This window comes from Aspergillus fumigatus, chromosome 7, assembly GCF_000002655.1.
Source record: "Aspergillus fumigatus Af293 chromosome 7, whole genome shotgun sequence".
Lineage (NCBI taxonomy): Eukaryota > Fungi > Ascomycota > Eurotiomycetes > Eurotiales > Aspergillaceae > Aspergillus > Aspergillus fumigatus.
Window position 1 is genome coordinate 1454991 of NC_007200.1, and position 22782 is coordinate 1477772.

The 22782-nt window shown below is 51.8% G+C and overlaps 9 protein-coding genes across 9 annotated transcripts; 3 read left to right on the top strand and 6 right to left on the bottom strand.

The window, feature by feature from the left end:
• Positions 1 to 436: 436 nt before the first annotated feature.
• Positions 437 to 1165, top strand: AFUA_7G05940 (uncharacterized protein; the record flags this gene model as incomplete). Its single annotated transcript, XM_743823.1, has 1 exon — positions 437 to 1165. One exon carries the CDS (start codon positions 437 to 439, stop codon positions 1163 to 1165), a length of 729 nt encoding a protein of 242 aa, XP_748916.1.
• A 192-nt stretch (positions 1166 to 1357) lies between these two features.
• On the bottom strand, positions 1358 to 2583 carry AFUA_7G05950 (uncharacterized protein; the record flags this gene model as incomplete). The annotated part of the gene is made up of 6 exons (XM_077805207.1): positions 2468 to 2583; positions 2352 to 2391; positions 1792 to 1945; positions 1598 to 1738; positions 1441 to 1533; positions 1358 to 1386 (listed from the first exon to the last, which is right to left on the bottom strand). The coding sequence occupies exons 2-6, from the start codon at positions 2352 to 2354 to the stop codon at positions 1358 to 1360; spliced, it is 420 nt and encodes a 139-aa protein (XP_077661335.1). The 5' UTR covers positions 2355 to 2391; positions 2468 to 2583.
• A 98-nt stretch (positions 2584 to 2681) lies between these two features.
• Positions 2682 to 9003, bottom strand: AFUA_7G05960 (putative C2H2 finger domain protein). The gene is made up of 2 exons (XM_743821.2): positions 5860 to 9003; positions 2682 to 5788 (listed from the first exon to the last, which is right to left on the bottom strand). The coding sequence occupies exons 1-2, from the start codon at positions 6092 to 6094 to the stop codon at positions 2889 to 2891; spliced, it is 3135 nt and encodes a 1044-aa protein (XP_748914.1). The 5' UTR covers positions 6095 to 9003; the 3' UTR covers positions 2682 to 2888.
• Positions 9004 to 9006: 3 nt separating this feature from the next.
• Positions 9007 to 13648, bottom strand: AFUA_7G05970 (mRNA transport regulator MTR10). The gene is made up of 9 exons (XM_077805208.1): positions 13283 to 13648; positions 13116 to 13208; positions 12781 to 13053; positions 12584 to 12674; positions 11238 to 12518; positions 10756 to 11181; positions 10171 to 10701; positions 9434 to 10114; positions 9007 to 9342 (listed from the first exon to the last, which is right to left on the bottom strand). Exons 1-8 carry the CDS (start codon positions 13412 to 13414, stop codon positions 10026 to 10028), a joined length of 2916 nt encoding a protein of 971 aa, XP_077661336.1. The 5' UTR covers positions 13415 to 13648; the 3' UTR covers positions 9007 to 9342; positions 9434 to 10025.
• A 225-nt stretch (positions 13649 to 13873) lies between these two features.
• Positions 13874 to 14286, top strand: AFUA_7G05980 (small nuclear ribonucleoprotein E; the record flags this gene model as incomplete). The annotated part of the gene is made up of 3 exons (XM_743819.1): positions 13874 to 14017; positions 14072 to 14162; positions 14234 to 14286. 3 exons carry the CDS (start codon positions 13874 to 13876, stop codon positions 14284 to 14286), a joined length of 288 nt encoding a protein of 95 aa, XP_748912.1.
• A 160-nt stretch (positions 14287 to 14446) lies between these two features.
• AFUA_7G05990 (5-formyltetrahydrofolate cyclo-ligase) lies at positions 14447 to 15294 on the bottom strand (the record flags this gene model as incomplete). Its single annotated transcript, XM_743818.1, has 3 exons — positions 14447 to 14568; positions 14630 to 15037; positions 15198 to 15294. 3 exons carry the CDS (start codon positions 15292 to 15294, stop codon positions 14447 to 14449), a joined length of 627 nt encoding a protein of 208 aa, XP_748911.1.
• A 332-nt stretch (positions 15295 to 15626) lies between these two features.
• AFUA_7G06000 (uncharacterized protein) lies at positions 15627 to 16230 on the bottom strand (the record flags this gene model as incomplete). Its single annotated transcript, XM_743817.1, has 2 exons — positions 15627 to 15853; positions 15945 to 16230. The coding sequence occupies 2 exons, from the start codon at positions 16228 to 16230 to the stop codon at positions 15627 to 15629; spliced, it is 513 nt and encodes a 170-aa protein (XP_748910.1).
• Positions 16231 to 16577: 347 nt separating this feature from the next.
• Positions 16578 to 17608, bottom strand: AFUA_7G06010 (uncharacterized protein). Its single transcript, XM_743816.2, has 2 exons — positions 17326 to 17608; positions 16578 to 17268 (listed from the first exon to the last, which is right to left on the bottom strand). Exons 1-2 carry the CDS (start codon positions 17466 to 17468, stop codon positions 16863 to 16865), a joined length of 549 nt encoding a protein of 182 aa, XP_748909.1. The 5' UTR covers positions 17469 to 17608; the 3' UTR covers positions 16578 to 16862.
• A 79-nt stretch (positions 17609 to 17687) lies between these two features.
• Positions 17688 to 22754, top strand: AFUA_7G06020 (putative non-repetitive nucleoporin). The gene is made up of 5 exons (XM_743815.2): positions 17688 to 18249; positions 18309 to 20771; positions 20821 to 20909; positions 20966 to 21595; positions 21650 to 22754. Exons 1-5 carry the CDS (start codon positions 17967 to 17969, stop codon positions 22256 to 22258), a joined length of 4074 nt encoding a protein of 1357 aa, XP_748908.1. The 5' UTR covers positions 17688 to 17966; the 3' UTR covers positions 22259 to 22754.
• Positions 22755 to 22782: the final 28 nt, after the last annotated feature.

Genomic DNA, 22782 nt, shown 5'->3' on the forward strand with positions numbered 1-22782 from the left:
TCTTCAAGGACGATCCAATGAACCCAGCCGCCGGCCGCAGATACCGCTACGGCGTCCTCGAGAAGGGCGGCAGCCAGGACGAGATGAAGACCTTGACCGACTTCCTCGGCCGCGAGCCCAAGACCGACGCCTTTTACAAGGAATTGGGACTGGCCTAGTCGGTCTATTGCAATTGAGTAAAAGCCTAACACAATCAAAGAATTCACTTCGCTTTGTAGCCATACTAGCATTTTGTAACTCGGTCCTGCGTAAAGTGTGGCGCGTAGCTAGCTGTCCATCTTATCGATAAGACACCACCCACTCCAATCCAACTCTCAACCTGCGGCAACTACAACTCACCACCTCACATAAAATAAGGTCTTCTGTTGGCGTCAACCTCACCAACCCCAGACAACCACCTGCAAGAGTCACACTCACCCCACCAAAAGAAAATACAATGTCAACTACAAACCCATCCGCCTCTCCATCCCGGTCCCCCGCTCCTCGACAACAAGACGACCAACCCCAGCAACAGGAACAAGAGCAGCAACAGCAGCAGCAGCAACAGCGCCTAAAAGTTCATACCCACCACTGCCGCTTCTGCAACCACCTCCTCCTAGCCACAACGCGCACGATCGCGACCCTTCCGCGTCGAAAAGCCCCAGCGCAGGATAACGCGCTTATTCTGCCTCTTCCGCACGCGGACGAGGACGAGGACGAAGATGACGACGACGACAACGACGACGAGAAGAAGGAGGAGGAGAAGCCAGACGCAACCACATCGCCCGAGCCCGGGAGCGAAACCAACCAAACCATAAGAACCGAAGGCGAAGCCGAAAGCGAAGGACAAGCGGGGAGGAAACGGCGCAAACAGAAGCACTACACCATCCTGCTATCCACAACTCTCCCCGATCGCAAGGCGACGCTGATCCGTCGGGAAGACGGGTTCGAGAAGAGGCGGTTTCTGCGGTGTGGGCGGTGTCGGGTTGTGGTGGGGTATTTCCTTGATGCGGTGCATTTTCCTGTTGTCCAGAGGGCCGAGGATGTAGTTGAAGGGGAAGGGGCGAGTCAAGAACCACGGGTTGTATATTTACTTCCTGGGGCGTTGATGGAGACGGAGATTATGGGTGATGAGGAGAAAATGGAGGCGCTGGATCGGGAGTGGAGTGGGTGGATTGCTCAATAGGGGGTCGTACAAGTGTACATCTTCATGTTTGTCTACAGGCATAAACACGGGGATACAGTACATAATTCATATTACTGAAATCAACTAATTGCTAGAGTCGAGCCGACAAGTCAAGTCATCGACTGCGGGGACGAAAGCGCAGCGCACGTCGTAAAACCATCGTAGAAGCGTCAGGGGGGGTATCGTAATCGTTCAGTTGGCCAGGATTGTGCGGACAAGTTCTGCGATACTAGTTAGTGTCAACCATTCGGAGTAAATCAAACAAGAAAACATACCAGTGTAGTTGATCTCGCCAGAGCTGGTGTCAACCGCCTTCAGCAGCTCATCGACCTCCTCGTCCGACATCTTCTCGCCCAAATTCGTGAGAACTACATCAGTCAGCACCCAATCCCCCAGCCAGCTGAACGCACAGCGCAACGCAGAACAACATACTATAGCGCAGCTGCCCCACCCCAATAAACCCAGTCATATCCTTATCAAACACCTGGAATCCCCGACAATACTCCTCGGGCTCGCCGGGCTCCCGGAATCCACCAGGACGGTTCAGCACCTTCAAAAACGATTCGAAGTCGACTAGCGCACTGTCAGCTTGCTACACCGAGCGCCAGAAACCAGAAGCAACTTACAGTCTCCGCCGATACTCTTCTCCAGATCTGCAATCTCCGCGAGGGTAGGGTTCTGGCCACATGCGCGCAGCAGGTCACCGAGCGACTCGAGCGATACCTTTCCCGTGCCGCGCTTGTCGAACAGCGAGAACGCTTCCTTGTAGTTGGTTGAGGCCTGGTCGTTGTGAGAATCGGGTGAGCGAGGCATTTTTAAGAACGGGCTATTTTCCAGCAGAAAGAAAGTGGGATGGATGATGAAGGGCAGAAGTTGGGGATGAAAAATGCAATGAGGGAGGGAAGTTCAGTTGTTCGGAACCAGAGCCGGAATCAGAACCACTGACTGGTTGGTTACAGGCGTGACGATGAGGGGGAGAGGCGGCGATCCAGGAATGGCAGCAACGTAACGGGAAAACACCAAACAGCAAGGACGACGCGACGCAAGGGAGGAAAAGCAGCAACAGGACAGGAGAAATTGCATGCATTTCCACTCTCACCCCCCCGATCTCCTCGTGAGGCTATCCGCATGCGCAACATTCCTCCGTATCGTTCTGTGCTGGTGTGGAGGAGGATGGCAGACGTACCATGGTTGCTGTTGTTGTTTCAGGGGTTGATTCGGGATTGCTGCAAACCACGAAAGGGAGAGTCAATGCCTGCGACAACTATATTGTTCGGATGGTAAACAATGGTAGATCCTTACAAACACGAAGATGACGGCGTAGATACTCGACTGAGAGATGATCATGCGAGGAGGAGCGAAGATTAGAAGTTGGCCTGGGGTGGGTTTGGCGGTGTTTAGGCGGGTGGTTGTTGTGGTAACCACCAAGGATGGATGACTGACCCCGACGATCCAGATGAGATGACATAGCTTATTTCTGCACTAGTTAGATGTATGCAAGGCGGGAAAAAAAAATGGACTGGTCAAAAGTCAAGTGGAATACATTTAGAGAAAGGTTCATATATACTCCATACTAGACATCCCTATCAACAGTATACAAAGCAATCGCCAACCCGTGGTATCACATCATGAAACCCATAAATCAAATCATTACATGTCAGACCGTCCTGCTAAAGACAAGTAGATAAACCACATTCTCACGAATCACTAACGGTCAAGGGCTTCAGCTCGCGCGCGGCGTCTGATTCCGCAGTTTGTTGATGCAGCTTTGCAATAGATTGGATGCTTCCGAGAGGAGCTCCCACCGGGTGTTGGCGAAGCCATCTCGCAGAATCATCAACAGGCCGAGGCACTGGTTGCGACCCTTCATCGTCGCCAGCTCGTGGGGCTCTCGCACCCCGCCGACCCGGCGGAGAAAGGCTTCCATGTCGCGTCGCTGGTCAGCTACCGTTTCCAGCGCGGGAGGCGAGGCGATCGGCCCGTCGAGCGCATATCCATAGCACCAGACGACCAGCACTGCAACATAGATGACCCATGGCCGGTTGAGCAGATAGTCATCGCGTCCGGAGTAGGTTCCGGTTTCTTCGGATACACTCCGGTTATTCAACAGACATTCGGAGAGAAACTTGAGGGCGTGAAACGTCGCGTCTCGCGCTGAGGCCTTGGTGGCCCATCGTTCGGTCATCTTCTCACGGGCAGCGCTGTAGTCGCGTGGAGTAATTGACCGCCCCATGAGTCGGCCCGCTCCTGCAAATATCTGACAGTCTACAATGTCGACATGCGAGGCCATGTGAGCCAGTCCATGCAGGACATCCCGAGACTCGGAGACGCCATCGTCTTCGAGGGAATGCCGTCGGTACTGATTAGGGAACGGAGGAGGTCCTGCCTGAGCCAGGGCCTCGTCAAAGTCGCGCCGCCAGTTATCAAAAGCTCGCAGAAGGGCTGATCGCCATTTGTCCCGTCCACCGAGAGCCTGCGGAACGCCCAGCGAGCTGACTTGCAGGTCGCGCTGATTCATGTGCCAGCTGACACTAAGCAGACCGGCCATCAGGATAGTGCGCCCGAAGGCATTCGTGGTAACACGCTGTCCGTTGAGCGTCTTTTTGAGCCCGTCGAGAAACATGGTCGGCTTCACTCCATTTGCATGCAGGCTGGATTGGACGCGGGCAACTTCGGCGGCACTGGTGGCGGACCACAAGGCTTCGTCGCAGGGGAGTGGGAGCCGGAGCTCATGGGCCACCATCTTCGCCGAATGCCCGAACATAGTGGCATGGGTAGAATCCAGCACAAAGGCCGCAAATGCAACCCGTCTGGTGGCCTCCGCCTTGATCCAGTGCGTCCAGGAATCGTCTGCAGCGAATTCCGAGTTCGAACCAGATCCTGTCGTGGATCTAGTCTGCCGGTCGTCTCTGAAGCTTGCGGGTGAGTCGAGTGCGGAGCGGCCGATCAACGAGCTGCCGCGACGCATCAGCGTCAGGGTGGTGTCGTGATGAATATGCGCGCGCTCGTGCAATGCGCGAGTCGAGTACATCTTTTCGAAGACCTCGAGCAGGAGTAAAGCCTGGAAAACCCAGAGCTTGGCGGGCGGTCGGAAATCAGCATCCATGAAAATCTCCCACCGTAGATGCCACCCTATGAAGTTGGCCAGTTCCGCAGCCGTCTCGGTGACCTCTTGCCCATGGATGTTGTCAAGGGTGGCTGCTCCAATGGCCATGACGGCCAAGAGAAGGAGATTTGGCGCCTTATCCGCGACAAAGGTAGGTTGGTGCAGAATGGGGAGCTGCGAGTGAAAGTGGTACCAGTAAGAGCCGATATATGTCTGCATCATGCGCAAGCTCAGAACATGGCTGTCATCGTCAACGTCTCCATCCATCAGAGCATCCTTGCGCTTTGCCACTGCCGAATAGGCGGCTTCGTTAAATCGAGTGGCCATGAGATGCAGCAACTCCTGTCGCTTCTCCTCCGACATGATCGCCTGGGGCGAACCGGGATCTAAGATACTGGTGACACTCATGGGATGTTGCGGAAGAACGCCGTTCAGGAAACTGCCGAACGCTGGCTCGCTGATGAGGAACTGATTCTGCAGCTGTGTCGGATCCAGATAATTCGGCATCATGGAGGCCGTGGGAGGATAGGTCAGGGACGACGATCCCGGAAGAGGTTCATTGAACAGCCACGCGGTGAAATCATCGGCCATCGCAAAGGGGGAGCGGTTGTTGTATGTTTCGCCGCCGAAAATCGGGTAGACGCAAGAGGCCATCGGATCGAATGCAGGATCTGCGGAAGTGATCATACCCGACAGGGAATCTAATCCAGTAATGCTGGTTGATCTGTCCAGCGACGCCTGGGTGGAGGGCGGCACGGTATTCATCGAAAGATCGGAAAATCCACCGACAGGCATCTGTAGGCCCGTGGGAGAGCCATACGGCAGCGACTGAACTACCGAAGAGCCGTTGACATCGGCTGACATGGAGTATGCTGTAGCGTCTTGAGGTCTTGTCCTAGAAATGGGATTCAGTCCGGTCAGTTGATATGTCTGATCACTGGGGCTGCCCGACGGATATATGGAGTGGCGGCCGGTGAGCGGCACATACGCTGGCTTTTGCAGGTCTGGAGGGCTGAAGGGAGCATTTGCTTGACCAGGAGGAGAATTAATGCTATGATTGCTCAGACTGTTAGACCTCGATGTAGTCGAGTCTGGTGTCCCCACACCATGCTGAGCAATCAGCGGTTGGTAGTTGAGCGGTCGGCCGAGCGACATCGACGTCGACGATGAGACTGATATATGCTTGCTGGAACCATTAGCCGACTGGGGTGTCAGAGTCTCCACCCCGCCTTCAGGGAAAGTGGTTGCGGAGCGCGCCGATGTCAAATCAACGGTAGTGGCGGGCAAGATTGGCGGCTTCTGGGTACTGCCCATTTGCGGAACATTGTTATTGGCCACATTGTGAGGCAACTGGCTTTGTTGTTTATTCTGCGAAGCCGCTTGCGCGAAATGGTCCCGTTTCTGAAGCTGAGAGCCCTGCGTCGTGTGCCGTTCACGGTGCCGAACGCATAGATCTTGCCGTACAAAGGTCCGGTAGCAGTCAGGAAAGTCGCATCGATAAATCTGCTTGGGAGTGTCTAGAACAAGTCATACATCAGTCATTGGCATCCACCGAAACGGGCTTGTGGTTGGAAGACGTCCGACATACGGTTCAGTTGGTGGCGATAGAGATGCTCCGCACGCGAATAACTCTTGCCGCAGCCCTCATGTGTACATTCAAACTTCCGATCCGAGTTCACCTTGCGGGCCCTCTTGCGTTTGCGCGGCGCGCCGTCCGCTCGCAAGGCGTCGGTCTCCATGGTCTCTTCCTTATCGCCCGGTTCCTTTCGCTTGTAGTCGAGTTGCTGATCGGACCCGGTTACGGTCCCAACAGCAAATGTCATATCGTGTGACAGATGCGGAGAACTCGTAGGGGACGCACACGATATGTCCTCACAGTGGTGGCGGTTTTATTTCCCGATCTTGCGTCGTCGAGTTTATCCGATACCCTGTAGTGGACCTGCGGTAACCTCGTCTATGTCGAGTGTGACCATCAGACAGGACAGGGGACGGAGGACCCGAGCCTTGGAAACGATCGCAGGCGACGAGGTCTCACTGCGAAGGAAATAGTCGGTCGGAGCGAGCCATGACAAGGTTTTGGACGAGGCGGAACGGAGGTCGGAGGTGACAAAGATCTGGACGTCCCGGGACGGCCTGTGCGCGGGGGGACTTTCACCAAAGGCGGCAGGCCGAACCCCGTGGGGAAAAAGGGTTTCGCCTGGGAGCCGAAGAGTTGGTGAAGAACGGAGGAGGTATATCCTGTTGATAAAGAAGGGCAACTCGAGCTAGGCAAAGATAAAAGAAAGAAGAGATTGTTATGATCTCAGCAGTCAAATCGTCAGTTGTGGTTAGTAGTTATAAGATCAGGTGGTGTGACAATTTTAGCCGGTGGTTGAACCGTTGAACAGCGGACTCGGGGAGGGGAAAAGAGGAACAACTAACTTGACTGGAGAGAGAACGAGCCGAGCGGGCGTAAAGTTCACAATTTCCGACGGCGACGAAGAGGGAGAAAGAGTCTTCTTATTGAGAGACGGCTCAACTGTGTAGGTATCCAGCTGGTCTGAACGAGGAACGAGATCGGTGCGCTAGTTTGGCTCGTTTGTTGACTCTAGCTTTGTCCTGAGCACGAGGTGGGGCATGGACATTTGTATTTCTTTTTCCTCGTCTCTTGTCGCGGATGTAGACGAGATTAGTACATCACATTAAGTCTTCACATCAAAACTTAAGAATCTCTAGTCCACGCTCTGACACGAATTTTACAAGCAGGACTGAGGAAAAAAGCAACGGGAGATGTCAATCCCTGCTATGACCCCCGGACTCTGGCGACAGGGTCTAATGACTGTGCGAGACCATTCTACTGACCATCATTGGTCCTGCGGTCCTGCGGTCCTGCATCGAACACGCTCCGAATCCAGCTAGAATCATGTAGATATTAGTTGCCAACTAGTCAGTCGACTCATAATCCTGCCCTCGACAGTGGATATCCAAGAAATGAATCACGGCACCACCTTAGTGTCCGACTGATGAATAGCACCTCCTCGGGCGCACAGTTTCTGGTGGTAATGGAATCGGGCTGTATTGAGTATAAGGGACCGGAAATTATTGGAAGACGAGTCGAGTGTCACTGTCCTGACAATGACACAATAGAAGTATTAGGCAAGCATGAGTTGCGGCAGCGGCGGTTAAGTGACCAGAGTCAACAAAAAGTCCCTTTGATCAGACCATCATCATTCCTCTAGTCCCAGAATATTGAGAATAGTCGAGCGGGTGGAATCATCGCACTACTTCCGAGCGAACCAGGTGCCGGCTCCGAGCCTCCAATACTATGCTGTATTCCCTACAGACAGAGGAAAGCTCCTACGGGTGTCTACGTGGTCATGCTTGATGCCGTCTCTGTCATCTCCATTTTCTAATCTCCAGTGTCCAGGTACGAATGGATGCGGAGAGATCTGCGTCATGCACTAGGTACGGAGTAGAGCACCCACATGCCGAAGAACATACATCTTGTGGCTCACCCGTCGATCCGAGCTGGCGCGCACGAGGGCCATTTAACTCGCTCTAGAGGCGACTTCGTTTTAGAACGATCTTCCCCGCCTCGACTGTCGCGGCTATTTCTATTTTCCGGCTTCCCCTTTCCCCTGGGATGCATTGAAATCACAGATGGTCCTCATTCTGAGGCAATTCCATTGTCCAATAAGAATCAAGCAGTATGAAGCAAGCTCAGAACAGCCAAAGAGGCAGGGATTAATACGATCAGCCTTGTTCCTTTCTTCTTTATCATCAACAGAGCACAATATTCAGCCAATCTCATCAGACCCAAATAATGGGACCTAACTGGTGACCAGGACCGCGGAAATGGGAAAGGGAGTTGAGCTGCCAATAGTTATATCAAGACAAATTGAATAATAGAATGATGATTGATAGGCCCGGTAGATGCCATTCGACAGAGATATACAACCAGAAGACTGTCCACGTGTCATAAGGAGTCATGGCATATACATCACCAGGCCAGCACCAAGTGACCAAGCATCCAGATAATGGCGTGATATCTCTGCATTATTGCGTCGACATGCGGGCCTCCCCGGTGCTGTACCAGCGTACCGGGAATCTTATTTTGGCGACTCCTCAATGCATATTCCGGGGTCGGACAATGTATGTGACTGAAAAGCAATATGCTCAGAATCTAGACCGGCGTCTCATGTCGATGGTAGGAAGATTTCCGCGCAGGGTGTCCGTTGCTGCCGTAGCGAGAATCGGCCCGTCACGAGACCACCTTCCGGTCGCTTCGTCCTTCAATGATATTTTTTTGCCCGTAGCCGACTTTACCTCGATGGAAGTCAAGCTGGACTAAAGACTCGGCGAGTTACCTGTGAGGCTGCGACCTTGCACGAATGGGGGTTAGACTGGAATCTTTCGAGTCGCTCTGTCAATATCTCTAGCGCACCAACTGCATGGGCTGAATGGCAGAATGTACATCTCAGTTTTCTGGCACACGGAGTGAGCAGAGAGATTTTCACTCCTGTAATCCACCGCTGGAGTTTCGAGTACTTGGTAGGCTTGAAAACAAATCTAAAGGACCTGGACATGGCGTGTCCGACTCGTGAAAAGCCCGCTACATGGCTTTCCCAAAATGAAAATATATATCACATCCTCCATAGTTGCTCTCATCAGCCACACCAAGCCACTTCTCATGAGACTTTACGCTCCATATCTCTGAAGGTCATGTCCTTGCCACCGAAGTAAAAGCACCTGCATTATAGTAAAAGATACAAGTTACATATTATCGAAGTGAACAATACTTTTGATCCTCGTTTGAAACTAAATGAAAGCTCGAATCTTATACTCCTACTTTTCCGACAATGACTGCCATTTCTATTCCTTCTTATCGAGACCGTAGGACTGACCCAACCTGATAATATGATCTGCAGTCTCATCATGGGTCAGAGTTTCCGAGAGTAAGGCCGTCACAGGATCAAGGATCGTCACTCTGCGACTGTTGGCATGAACGTAGGCTTGTGGATGGCTAGACAATGGGAACGCTGCCTTCACTATAAGTTTTATCGGTGAACGGATCCAGCATGTCACTGTAAGGCTGCAGTTGCCTGTTAGCTACGTTTCATGTCAAGTCTAAAGGGTGATCGTCTGCCAACGAGTCATGCTAGACCCACAAGATAGAAGCGTACCGCGTCTACCATAATAAAGTCAGATCTACCTGGGTAATGCAGTCGGCTGGGCGTGCCGGGGCAACGACCGGTCTGTAGGCTTGCTTTCACTGAGATTGAAGTGCCGATATCGGCAGTAGCATGCCTGCACGGTGTCACTCTCAAGAGGAAAAGCAACGAGAGAAGAGTGAAAGGAAGAAAAAGCAAAAATAGAGTGGAGTTGGTTGTTCCAGGGTTCGCATCTGTGCCGTTCCATTTCTAATGTTGCTAAATGCTATGGTATCGAAATCTTACAGGACCGGACGGTCGCATGTGTCGCCGCCCCTTTATGTGATGTTCCGGAGTGCTCATCCATCATGTTACGTGGATTCTGAACGTCCCGCAGATTGTGTATGGTTGCCGGGGAGAACATACCGGGTTGGATTCTAACGCATGTAATGCCCCACGGACCCTTACCTGCTCTCATGACGCATGCAGTCACCGTGGCGACCATTCAGAGGACATATTTGCCAAGAGGCTGAGCCAAGGTGGATGATGGGGATTGCCTATAATGTGTCCCCGCTCATGAACTCCTCACTTGGGAATGCTCAGTCTGGAAGTTCTGTTCTCAAATCTATCCGCTGAAGCGGAACCGAGTAGCCTCCAACCGGCCTAAGCCCTCACGAGGAGCCACGTTTCGTCGGCGATATGAGTGGGTAAAGTCTGTAGGATGCTGTTAGTCATAATAGAGACTGTGGAGTCTTGGGGCCCGGTCCCACCTTGTAGTAGAGATCTGATCTTCCGGATTTCCCTGGTCTGCACTTTGTCTGCGATGCCTTTAAGCAGCCGCTCTGCCTCTCCTGGCTTCATGGTCCCTGCCGGGAGCATCTGGAGCGTGGACTGCACCCATGCCCCAGCTTCTTGGGGCACTAAGTCAAAGAGTGTCATCATAACGCCCGAAGCGTCCGCAAAGCAGTCCCCAGGGAATGTGAACATCATCCCAGTCAGAATTCTTTGGGTAAGAACTTGCCCCTGAGCAAGGATCAACTGCTTGACAGCCTCTCTGACCTCAGGTGGATTCGTATACGAATCCCCATCGGAGCTGGTGAACTCCGAGACAGCGGGCTTTTCGAACGCAAAACTGAATAAATCATGGTAATAGTGCAGTGTCGCAATCAAAGGATCAATCTGCTGGAGAGTGAGGGCGCTGAGCGCCGCAGTAAAAATGGGTACTGCGAGGGACGAGCTGATGCACTCTTTGGGGTAGAACCGGACAGCGTCTGAAGAAAGCCGGTAAAAGTCCTCGATGACTGCATCGGAGTTAGCGTACCACAACATAGTCTTACAAGACGAATAGAGCTTACCATCGGGCAGGTTTTCTGGTGGAAGCTCATTCAGGATCCGTAGAAAAGCAACTGCCTGTTGTTCGTAGAACTGGAAGACAGCATTGCTTGTCGACCGGTCCACGAACTCGGCCCCTTCAGCGAACTCGCGCACAACAGCATCGGTGGCCCACAAGAAGCATCCTTCCCGTGAAGTTTCAAACCCGTTGGCAATGCTCTGGGCCAGCGTGGGCAGCAGAGGAATCATCGCAGTTCGGTACGAGATGATCATGTACCGCCAGCAACGGCAGACACGCTCCAATATGGGGGTGGACGAAGTGAAATTCATAACAATCGTCGTCATAATGGGCAGGATCTCGCCGCAATACTTGACGGCCGGGTTGTCTTCATTCGGGCCGACATATGGATTTACAACTTGCACAAAGATTGTAATCAATTGCAAGTGGTCTGTGTAGGAATCGGTCAGCTCCAATATAGGTGAAAAAAATGCACGTTAAACATACCGGCAACAGCGCGCTGGCCTTGCTCATCACTCGCATTGTTGGCCAGATTCATGATCCGTGCCATGATGGGATCACAAAACAACTTCATAGTTTCATAGATCTTGTCAAGGGGTTGAACAGCAACAACAGCAGCTACGCCTTCCGTGACTTCTTCCTGGCTGGCCGGCTTCAACTTATCGATGACCGATTCATAGAAGGAATGAAGTTGCGGGATGTGCCCTCCCAGTAGTTTCTGACAGTCTGTACCCAAGAACTTAAATGCTAAGGCGGCAGCCTGCACGACCTCGGGAGAATTATGCTGGAAGCCAGAGATGACATAGTTGAGTTGTGCTTCCAGAGTTTCGGGATGTTGAGCGGTCCACTCCGTGTAACGCGCCAGCGCCATGATAGCTTGGAATCGCACCTTCTCCTGATTGGGTATTTGAACAATCAACGGGATAATCTGCGAAAGCACTGTATTTTCCTCAGGGTCGACCATGCGGCCCATTGCCCGCAAACTGAAAAGTGGTGCCTCAAGTTCCTGCCAGTGAGGGACATGCTGGTCGCTTGCCTGAGATGCGTACTTGGAGACCCACTGTTGGATCAACGCGTTGGCCTTTGACAAGCACTCAGTGACACCGATGACGGCGCAGCAATCCTTAAGTACGTCACCCATAGAGTGACGGTAATGACGGAATTTCTCTTCCTGTTCCCGATCACCACCGAATAGATCGGTTTCGCCCTCTTCGGGACGGGGGTATTCAAGGTGTTTGACCATGATGTCCACCAGCTTTGAAAATACATCGGTGAACGCGACACGAGCGTCTCCGTATCGGTCGAGTGTGACGTATTGCTTCAGCTCATACCAGAAAACAAAAGTAAGAGAAACTGCGTCGTGCTCCCAGTCTCGGGCGCAGCATTCAAGAACCGCTTCCACTAGACCGCGGAACTCGGAAGGTAGGCGGGCAATCATTACGACCCAAGCCTCACCGGCCTCTGCGAAAAGCCTGGTGATACCCTTGAACGCGTCTGTATCTTCTGCCTCGGCAAATTCCGTTATCTTTGGACGCAGAGCCAATAACCGTGGGTATAGAGCCTGAATGACCGACACTGATTCATCGACATCTCGCGTATCCCTGTAGAGGGTGCACATGCTATCGACAGCCGATTCGAAAGAGACATCGTTGTCCAATGCTTTCAAGATGACATCCATCAAAGGCGATTCAACAATTTTCGCGGCCGGAATCTCACGCATCCAAGAGGTTATACAGTCCAGGAGACGTGGGTTGGTCGATGCTGTTGCTAATGCGGAAGAAGCGGGCTCATGTTAGCATATAGCGCCTTCAGAATGACAGATGTGTACTTACGGGATGACTGCGCATATTGTATCAGCAGATGCATCACCTGCTCTGCATTGTCTTCCAACAACTCCTTAGTCCTCATCGTAAGATCCTCTTCCTATAATGATACACCTGCATTAGAGTCTGTTTCACTGATCGTAGACTTTGTCGATCCGTGGAGACTGCATTATGAGTGGTGAGACGTTGGTTCTGCCGGAACGTACACTGAGATTGATTTTGCGACCCTCCGTCACTTCCTCTGGTAGAATTTTAAGGAATTCTAGGACACAATCGCCGGCACTGCTTCCTAGAGCCGAACCGACGGTAGCAAGGACGTCTTTCCACTCGGTCATCTGAATGGCAAGGCTGGCCAGACACACGCACAGCTGTGTCTGTATCGGTCGTGGGCCAGATGCATAAGCCACGAGGAGGCTCAGCACAGAGTCTCTCAAAGCAACTACAGACTCCGGCGGTAGTTGATCTAAATCGAATATGATCTACTAGGGTCAGCATTTTTTTGCATCACATTCCTTGACAACCGTGGCATAGGCTGCTGTACCTTCCCCTTCAGTGTGGTCGCTGCAAACAACTTTGCCTCAACTGGGATATTCGGCGACTGCAACAGGTCGTGGGTGATGCTCCAGGCCTCGATCTAGATAGAAATTAACAAGTGTCAGACAGAAATTCTGCGATCCGCGTGGGGTGCAATCGAGGGGTTCAACTCACGGACTTCTGGAATTTCTCAAGGAACTCGTGAGCCTGTGTCTTCTCACTTCGTGAAACGTTTCCTTGCATTGTAGCGACTGCTGCGAGGACGGGGCCAAAGGCCGGTCCTGCGGCCCCTTCCTTACTGGCCATGGTCGACGGGAATGTGATGTTTTGATTTAGTGTATAGGAGACGGAAGTGGAGGGGTCAATCCGGCCGGAAGGGCTTAAAAACTATAGGAAAATGTCATGTACACTCATTAAATGAGCATCAGATGAGAGACCAAGCGAGGACTTCAGGCACCGGTATTCAGAAAGCGTCGCGGACTGATAGATCGGGGAACCGTCCTTACGTAGTAGGGAAAGTGGGATGTGGTGAACAGAAACTCAAACGGAAAAGTTGGGTGAGCCGCAATCGTCCCCTAAGGCGGCCAAAGAAAACGTGCGGGTGAAGGAACCTCCTTCAACCAGCTTAGCTTTGCCTAATAACCACCACCACGGACAGAGCCTCAACGCTGATTCTACTATTAACAACGACACTGTCGAATAGCGCCCACTCAGTTTCAGTGCCAGCTACGTTCATTTAACAATTTCCCACGCCACGTGTCAATCATGTCCGGTCGAGCAGGTGGTGGAGGCGCTCGCAAGACATTGCTTGCGCCAATTCACTTCATTTTCAAGCTTCTGCAGCAACGAACGACTGTTTCTATTTGGCTCTACGAGCAGTTGGCGTTTAGGATAGAGGGCAAAATTAGGGTACCATTCATTCCTTTCCTTGCAACACGTTATCAAGCTAACAACATGCGCCAGGGATTCGATGAGTTCATGAACCTGGTCATTGATGATGCAGTGGAAGTGAAAATGGCTACAAAGACTGATGAGGAGAAGCGGAGACCCCTTGGTATGATCTATTATCACTGTATATTTGATATCGCAAGTGAGTGCTATTACTAACCCGCCCGTTCGCCGCAGGTCAAATTCTGCTTAAGGGCGACAACGTGTCTCTCATCCAAGCGGTCCAGTGATTCTGCCACGAAAGGAGGAAAAAAAATTCTATTCATCTACGGCGGCTTCGATTTCCACACAGCCATATACTTTACGGGTTGCCGCTGAAGGACAGTTTTATGCTTGATTGAATAGACGGGTTCTTTGCTTCCGTGAAGACTCTTTCCCCGAGTGGTAATATCAGGATTGGCGAACAAGAAAGCGGCCGTCGCCGACCACAAGCATATCTACTGGCCAGTCGTGATCCGCAACGGGTATTTCTTCATTCAAGGGAAGCATTTGCTCTTTGAGGGAAAGGGCAACTAATGGAATCAGTAAGGTCATTTAACGGGAGTTTGGGTTTCGGATGTGGCTGCTCCTCACCGAGTAAAGGCATTTTTGATGTTGTCGTCTTTTTCTCGGCTACCTTTATCGAGTACCTCGTCAAGAATTGATCATAGTAACCTTTACCATGACCCAGTCTTCGGAACCCTTGATCGAAAGCCATTCCAGGCATGACTATCAAATCAAGCCCTTCAAATCTCTGCGTAGCATCCTCCCCTATGTTTGTGGAGACCCCTATTGTCCCAAAACAGTTCCTCTTGTTCTCTGCCTGGGCCTTGGTGAGCGATGGTATTCCCCACTTATCAGGTTCAAGAGAGTTAAATTCTTCCATAGACTTCAGAAGCAACATGTCCATGACGGAGGTCTTCTTCTGCGTCGAAGACGGTGAGTCTATGCTATGGATATACGGCACGAATACCTCTTTGCCGTGAGTCAAGGCGTCTTGGACTATGGCCGTAGTTGAAAGTTCACCCGAAGGCATGGACAGGTAGACACCGATCCTCTTGGCATTTTGATACTCAGAGAGAGAGAATAGCTTATCCGTAGCAACTCTGGCTAAGCTCAGTTAGCTCACTGTGATGTGTTGGGGATAACAGGAGTGTCTGACATTGAAGAACGATTGACTCATTCGGGGTTTTCTGAAGAACATCACGGATCTTTTTGCGGAGGTCCCTTTTAGCTGTCTGTAGACCGGAAGCCATCATTATTGCTACGGATGGCAGTGTAAGGTATCAATGGGCATTCTTCAAGCTCTTCAGGTGTGATGAAGAAAGCTATTTCAACAAGCGCATGGATTTGTTCAATATTCCGTCGATGCGATTTGGCCTTGGGTATTCTCCGATAATCCCGAAGGTCACCACGTCTTGGCACATTGTTATGTGGAGTATCCGCATGGCTAGATCGACAGGGCCAGGTAATTCTACATACCAGACATGATTTACCTCCTTCACTGCAATGAAGGGTAGATTGTCGCTCAACATGGCGCTCCTTCACGAGTTATTTCTCATCTCGCTACACCTCGCGCTACCTGACGCTGCTAGGCCCTCGCTTGGATGCCCGGAAAGATGATTGTCGGATACTTGCTGCTTAGCTTCCTCATCGCTGTTGTCAGGACCAATAGTGTCGCTGAGCTGGTTGGGACTTGGACAACTAAGTCTCGCAGTGTCGTGACAGGCCCGGTAGGCTCTCTGCAGGCGCACAGCCGCTCATCTTCCCGAGTGGTCTTCATCAGTCTCTGACGTCTTGTTTTATCTTGCAGGATTTCTACGACCCAATCAACGACAGACTGCTTGAACCTCGTCTTACTGGCATCTCATATTCATTTACAGCTGATGGATACTATGAACAGGCGTACTACCGGGCCGTTTCCAACCGTCAGTTGCTCCCCACGCTTTCCCGTCTGAGGCTGCTTTCTGACGCGATTTGTATTCACCAGCCACAACGCCTTCGTGTCCTAAAGGTATCATGCTGTGGCAGCATGGCAAATACGACGTGATGCCAGATGGATCCATCCAGCTGACCCCAATCGGGCTCGACGGCCGCCAGTTGGTGTCAGATCCATGCTCAAAGGAGGTGGCCGTGTACACAAGATACAACCAGACCGAGGCTTTTAGTGTACGCCGAAGACCTGTCCCAACCATAATGATATCGTTGCTAACTGTGCGTTGCAGTCATTTACGGTCTCCGTAGACCCATACCACCATTTGAAACGCTTGGATCTCAAGGCATTCGATGAGACCCCAATGCCGCCAATGTATCTCATTTTTAGACCTCCTCAGATGCTACCCACAACTACCTTAAACCCGGTCAGCTCGGAGACAGGGAAGAGTAAGCGCCATATTGCCCGAGATATAGGGTCTCCTGTGGGCATAGACACTCTGATGCGGAGCGATCACATCGGCGACCCGGACCGATGGCTATGGTTTGGTATTCTGATGACTGCTATGGGGGGAATTGCTTTGATCTATTCTTGATTTCTTAGACTGCAATGACTCTTTGATGTGCGTCATGCATTTGCTTTCTGGAGCATTGGTGTTTGAGATCTTCATGTACACAAATAGTCATATACAGCAATGGAGATTCTTGCACGTCACTTGCTGTTGGGGGTCCTCTTAGCTCCCCTTCCCAAAAGTGGGAATATAACCTGTCATTAGTAACTCTCGCTGTTCCGCACCCAAGGCACCTTCTGAGTGGGGATAAAAGAAGGAAGAGAGGAAAGTCTACTATCTATTTTACATCATAATACAGGGGTTGTATGATACATCATCTCGTCTCACACGGAAGCGACGGCCTCCTTGGCGATCTTTGCAACTTCAGCTCTCTCTGCAGGCTTGCCATCCAGGGCACCTCCAGGAGCAAAGAGAGATTTGAGCAGACCGCCGACCTCGACCTTCTTGCCGGCTTCCTTCAATTTCGAAACTTCCTGAGAGACAACGGCCTTGATGTCTTCCAGGCTCATCGTCTCCACTTTGCCGGCATACTCCTCCAGAATTGCGACCTGAGCATCTTCCTTCTCCTTCAGATCGGGCCGATCGGCTTCTGCGAATTGGTTTGCTGCCTCTTTGGCAGCAGCCACACGCTTTCGGATGAGCGATAGCAATTGCAAGTCTGTCTGGATCGGCGATGAGGTCTTTGTGGAGTTATTTGTTTCGGAAATCAGCGCGCGAAGAACATTCAATCTGGACGTATTTCAATTAACATTGGACCTAGACCTTCGAACGTAGCATGACAAATACCTCGCGGTATCCTTCGCCCTCATGGCAACCTTGAGATCAGATCTAATTCTGGCCATTAAGGGCGGCGAAGCCGGACTGGCGGTGGAGTTCCATCGCACTGGACTCAGGCTCAGCCGACTGGTCGACCTCAAAGTTCTGAGCATTTTTCTTTTCTGAAGCACAAGCAATCGACAGAATCGACAGGAACCGCAGCGACGGAGAAAATTAGACTATACAATTCTATGGGTGGAGACAAACAATGTATATTGAGTATTGAGGACTTGGAATGAAATCATTGTCGGGGAACACAGGAAAGGCGGAAAGCTGCTTGGGGCTGCTTGGGGCTGTTGATCTTGTCTGGTCCGTGCGCAATTTTGTTTCTCTTCTGCTGTGAAGTTCCCAATTCTGCCAGTTACCTGCTTTTTGCCATTGTCTCAATTGGCTCTCAATACAATAATAATAATAGATTTACGAGAACCAGCACTCTTTGATGCTAATCCCGATTTGCTACGGCGTCTAGTTACTTGCTTATGCTTGGTATCCAGCTTCTCTTTTCTTCCAAAGTCGTTCTTCCCTCACCGTGACCACGCCGAACGAAGTATCACCACGCCTGGGAGCGCGACATATTGTCCCTAAGCCGTTGACGGCGACAGCACGGAACTATGTCATACCCTAATCTTTCGACTCTGACTCCTCAAAAACACCTCCCTGGGGCTTTCTTCCAGACTCCCGCACCTAAGAATGTATCGAGCACGTCGCTCAGCTCTCCCAAGCCAGCTCCTGCCCCAGTAGAGAGACCTTCGCCAGCTTTTCTTCCGAAGCTTCCTCCGGCAGCATCCAAGTCCCAGAGCCAAACGCTGAGCATTGAGGAGCGTGCTGCGAGCACAATAAACGACACGCTCGTTCAGGAATCTCGGTATCCCGATCTGGATAGCTACCTGTCTCGTAAGGAAAATGTTGATCGCCTTGGTTCTTCTTTCGGCTGGCTGACAGTCCCTTCGCAGAAGGTTTCTCTTCTGATTACGACATCCCCACCTCGCCGTCATGGGCGCCCTTCCAAAAAGTGAAGATGTATAATATCCCTGACCAGATCTTCGATCAGTATAATCGAGCACAGGTTTCGACAAGTATGGGACTCTTCGCCGAGTTGAATCACGCCTGGGTTGCTATTGACAACGCGCTCTACATCTGGGACTATACGCACCCCAATCCGCAACTGGTCGGGTTTGAAGACCAGCCCAATAGTATCAATGCCGTCAAGCTGGCGAAGCCTCGCGCCGGTGTGTTCCTGCCTTCAATCACCCACCTTCTTGTTATATCAACTACTGCGGAGGTCATTCTGCTGGGAATGGGTTGTGAAACAACGCCGGGGGGTGCGCGACAAGTCAGCTTGTATCAGACCGGCATGTCAGTATCTATTCGTGGTTTGGACATCCATGTGATCGCTTCGTCGGACGCGACCGGCCGTATCTTCTTCGGCGGCTCTACTGACAACGATGTCTATGAGCTCACATATCAACAGGAGGAACGGTGGTTCCAGGGCAGATGCTCCAAAGTCAACCATACCAGTTCGCGCATCGCGGCTTTCACGCCCAGTCTGAGTTTCACTCAGAAGACTACGGAGACGGTGGAGCAGATGGAGATTGACGACACAAGGAGACTGCTCTATACTCTGTCGTCATCTTCAACTATTAGAGTTTTCCACATGAAACCTGATGGTACCTTGGCTTTGGCTATTACCAAACCAGCCATGGACATCTACGCGAACATTGGGCACATCATCGCGTCCAACGAAACCCTCAACCCGAAAGTTCCAATCGTGTCGATTAGCCCTATCCCAGCTGCCGAGGCCTCGAGATACCATCTAATGGCCACAACCGCAACCGGCTACCGTATCTATCTCAGTGCGACTGCGTCTTATAGCTGGTCGCCAGCTCCAAATGGTACGAATGCGCCGACAAGCATGCAGGCGCATCATGTGAAGACTCCGCCTTTTGACAACCCCCCTTCTACCCCAGTGGAGCTGGGTCAGCCCCGGTTCCAGACCTCCGGAGCATCTAGGGTTCCCATTCATTCTCTCAATCCGACCAGATTTACCGTGCGATACCCGCCAGGATATTTCTTCTGCTTCACGTGCAAGGATCCAACGCAAAAGACCGACACACTTTTCATCTCTTCTCCCGACTCTGGCCGAGTTGCTCGCTCTCAAGAGAATGTCATCCCCGGAAAGGCAGGCGAGACTGGCATCTGGCTCTCTTTGGGTAGCAGAGCGGAGGACGTTGGTCTCTGCTCCGCGCCTAGCGCGGCTGCCTCGACTCCGGGAGGATTTGGCAACGAGCTTGCCGTTCAGTTTGACAGCGCCGCGGCTGAGATTGCGATTCTGACCAACACTGGTATTCATGTGATTCGCCGGCGGCGACTCGTTGACATGTTTGCTGCATTGGTTCGGGGTGGTGGTACTGGCGGTGATGAGGGTCTCGAGGGCGAGGTCAAGAACTTCATCCGCACATATGGCCGGAGCGAGACTCTTGCGACAGCGCTTGCAGTTGCGTGCGGACAAGGCGTCGAAGTCTCCACGGATTCACGACTGACTCAGATCAATGATCCTGATGTTTTGGAGTTCGCGCGCAAAGTGTTCATCGAGTATGGAGGCCGGCCGACGGTGAATGAAAACGCAGTCGCAGACAGCTCCACACCAGCCATCGACACGGTTATCCTATCGCCCAGGCATGCGGGAATCGCTCTCTACATGTCAAGGCTGCTACGGTCGATCTGGAAGAAAGAAATCGTAACGGTCGGCAGCGGGCCCAATGGTGCACAGACGATCTCGGCATCCGTGCCGACAACGAAACTGCAGAGTGTACAGCGTGACCTGTCTGCCTTGCAAGATTTCTTCAAGGCGAATAAGAGTTTCATTGAGGGATTGAGTGGCCCTGAAGCCTTGGCGCGCGTGTCGACGAAGCAGGAAGAAACGGCGCTGCAAGCCGAACACAGAGCGCTGCATTCATTGGTTCAATTGGTTTCACACACCATTGAAGGTATTTCATTCGTCCTGGTGCTGTTCGACGAGCGCGTTGATGAGATTGTTGCAACTCTGCCGGACGAGTCGAAGCAGCGGCTCCTCAAGCTCACTTTTGAGGAGCTTTTCAGCACCAGCAAGGGGCATGACATCGCAAAAGAACTGGTGAAGGGGATCGTGAATAGAAACATCGCCAAGGGCTCCAACGTCGAGACCGTGGCTGACGCACTCAGACGACGGTGCGGGAGCTTCTGTAGTGCTGAGGACGTGGTCATTTTCAAGGCTCAAGAGTTGTTGAAGAGAGCGACCGAAGCCGGGGCCAACTCGGAAATCGGTCGGAATCTGCTGAATGAGAGTCTCCATCTGTTCCAGCAAGTGTCTGACAGCCTGCCCATGGATTACCTGGTCTCGGCGGTCGAGAGCTACATCTCCAATCAGTTCTTTGCAGGTAAGTCTTCATACCTCAGCCATGGATGTTGAAAACTGACAATTTTCAGGCGCAATCCAGCTGGCTCTCAACGTCGCGGCTCGTTCCGACAAGGCTAACATGGCACTGTCGTGGATTGTGGACGGCCGCCCTGAAGATGTAGGAGTCCACTTGTGACATTGTCTGGTAGGCAACAAGCTAATCCGCCGCCACAGGATTCTCGACGCGATTACTTTTACTTCAGAAAGCAATGCTATGATTTGATATTCAAGGTCATCATCGCCGCTGACAATCTTGCAGCGCATGACCCGGGTGTGGTTGATGGGCAACTCACAATCATTGCCAAACGCAAGAATGAGGCCTATGGCGTGATCTCAGATTCGACCGACGAGGTGTTCTTGACGAGTTTATATGACTGGTACCTCGAGCAGGGGTGGAGTGATCGTTTGTTGCAGAACAATTCTCCGTTTGTGGTTACATACCTCGAGCGCAAGTCAGCCGATGACATCGCTCATGCGGACCTGCTCTGGAGATATTTTGCTCAGTCGCAGCGGTTCTATGAAGCCGCCAACGTTCAGTACCACCTTGCGCAGAGTGCTTTTGCTTTGCCTCTTGCTCGCAGGATCGAATACCTGGGCCGGGCCCGGGCGAACGCCTCCATTTTCACTCCAGATGTGGGCCGGCAGTCCCGGCAGCGCCTCGTGCAGGACATCTCGAATCTCATCGATATTGCCAACATCCAGGACGATCTGCTGCAGCGGCTGAAGGATGACACGCGTATCGCACCCGAGCGCCGAACGGAGGTTCTGAAAGAGGTGGACGGTCCCATCATGGACATCAGTACAGTACGTTTCAGTTCTAATCATGCATTCGTAAGGGCATACTAATCCGTGTTACAGCTGTTTAACCAATACGCCGACCCTGCTAGCTATTACGACATCTGCCTCCAGATCTTCTACCTTGCGGACTACCGCAATTCGGCGGATATCAGGTCGACATGGCAACATTTGTTCCAAGACCTGCATGATGAGACACTGGCAAAGGGGGTACCACAACCATACGAAGCTGTGATTGAGAAGGTGCGTAGTCTCGGCAGCCGTTTGCGCATGTCCGAGACCGTCTTCCCGATCAAGGACCTCCTACCGATGCTTGAGCGGTATGCGCTCGAGCACCAGCGCGATGTGGGCCCGCCGACGTGGATTGTTGATCTGTTCCTGGATCTGGGGGTTGCGCACGAAACCATCTACGCCGTGCTCGAAGCGATGTATTACACAGACGAGGCGCCATTCCACGGATCGAACCGCAAATACATTGCCAGGGATTTGCTATACCTGATCGAGGTGTGGTACCACGAGACAGTCCGGCTGGGAGGGATTGTGTTCGGAAGCGACGCAGTCGCGGAGCGTGTCTCGGAGACGCTTCTCCTGTTGCAACAGGGCGGCATTGCACCCGAGCAGATGCAAGCTGCGCATGAGCTGCGCACGCGGATTGTAGAAATTCTGCGGTAACGAGTCGATGGAATCTATGCTAGTGTACAATTGCGACATGGTAGCTGTTTCTGCATGTTCTTTCAAGTTGGTGTGAGCATATGGCGTTATTCTTCTTTCAGTATTTGCGCTGCGAGACGGCATTTGAGGCTGTTGGTATGAAACAGGCAGGTCATAGTTTTGCCATTGTCAATGCATCTTTTCTGAATGAATTGAACAGCAGTCGAAGTTATACTCGGTATCTTTCTTGAAACCCTACACAGCTCAATCGAAGTCGTATCATGGTTCATTAGGATTATCTACCGACAGGGTAAATAAAGTAAGGTACTCACAAACATCACACGCTAAAGCAACGCCAAACAAACCAGCAAATCAAACAAGTCTATCTAAATCACAGGCCTGAAATGAGACTGAAAATGAATCTGAAACGAAAAGCACAAGTCTAAGAATCCCAATCAAGAACTAACGCGCACACCGTCTATAACAACCAAATCCACAAGCCGATCCGAGGTATCTGTATCTGGACCCGTGTCTCACCGGAAAAG

Excerpts from the sequence above, each read along its gene's own strand:
- AFUA_7G05960 (XM_743821.2), bottom strand. The coding sequence starts at position 6,094 with ATGACATTTGCTGTTGGGACCGTAACCGGGTCCGATCAGCAACTCGAC. Across the intron at positions 5,789-5,859 it reads CTATCGCCACCAACTGAACC|ACACTCCCAAGCAGATTTAT; the intron begins GTATGTCGGACG and ends GACTTGTTCTAG.
- AFUA_7G05970 (XM_077805208.1), bottom strand. The coding sequence starts at position 13,414 with ATGGCCAGTAAGGAAGGGGCCGCAGGACCGGCCTTTGGCCCCGTCCTC. Across the intron at positions 13,054-13,115 it reads CGACCACACTGAAGGGGAAG|ATCATATTCGATTTAGATCA; the intron begins GTACAGCAGCCT and ends TGACCCTAGTAG. Across the intron at positions 10,115-10,170 it reads GATCAGATCTCTACTACAAG|ACTTTACCCACTCATATCGC; the intron begins GTGGGACCGGGC and ends AGCATCCTACAG.
- AFUA_7G06010 (XM_743816.2), bottom strand. The coding sequence starts at position 17,468 with ATGCTCAGAACTTTGAGGTCGACCAGTCGGCTGAGCCTGAGTCCAGTG. Across the intron at positions 17,269-17,325 it reads AGGGCGAAGGATACCGCGAG|ATTGAATGTTCTTCGCGCGC; the intron begins GTATTTGTCATG and ends AAATACGTCCAG.
- AFUA_7G06020 (XM_743815.2), top strand. The coding sequence starts at position 17,967 with ATGTCATACCCTAATCTTTCGACTCTGACTCCTCAAAAACACCTCCCT. Across the intron at positions 18,250-18,308 it reads TCTGGATAGCTACCTGTCTC|AAGGTTTCTCTTCTGATTAC; the intron begins GTAAGGAAAATG and ends GTCCCTTCGCAG. Across the intron at positions 20,772-20,820 it reads CTCCAATCAGTTCTTTGCAG|GCGCAATCCAGCTGGCTCTC; the intron begins GTAAGTCTTCAT and ends GACAATTTTCAG.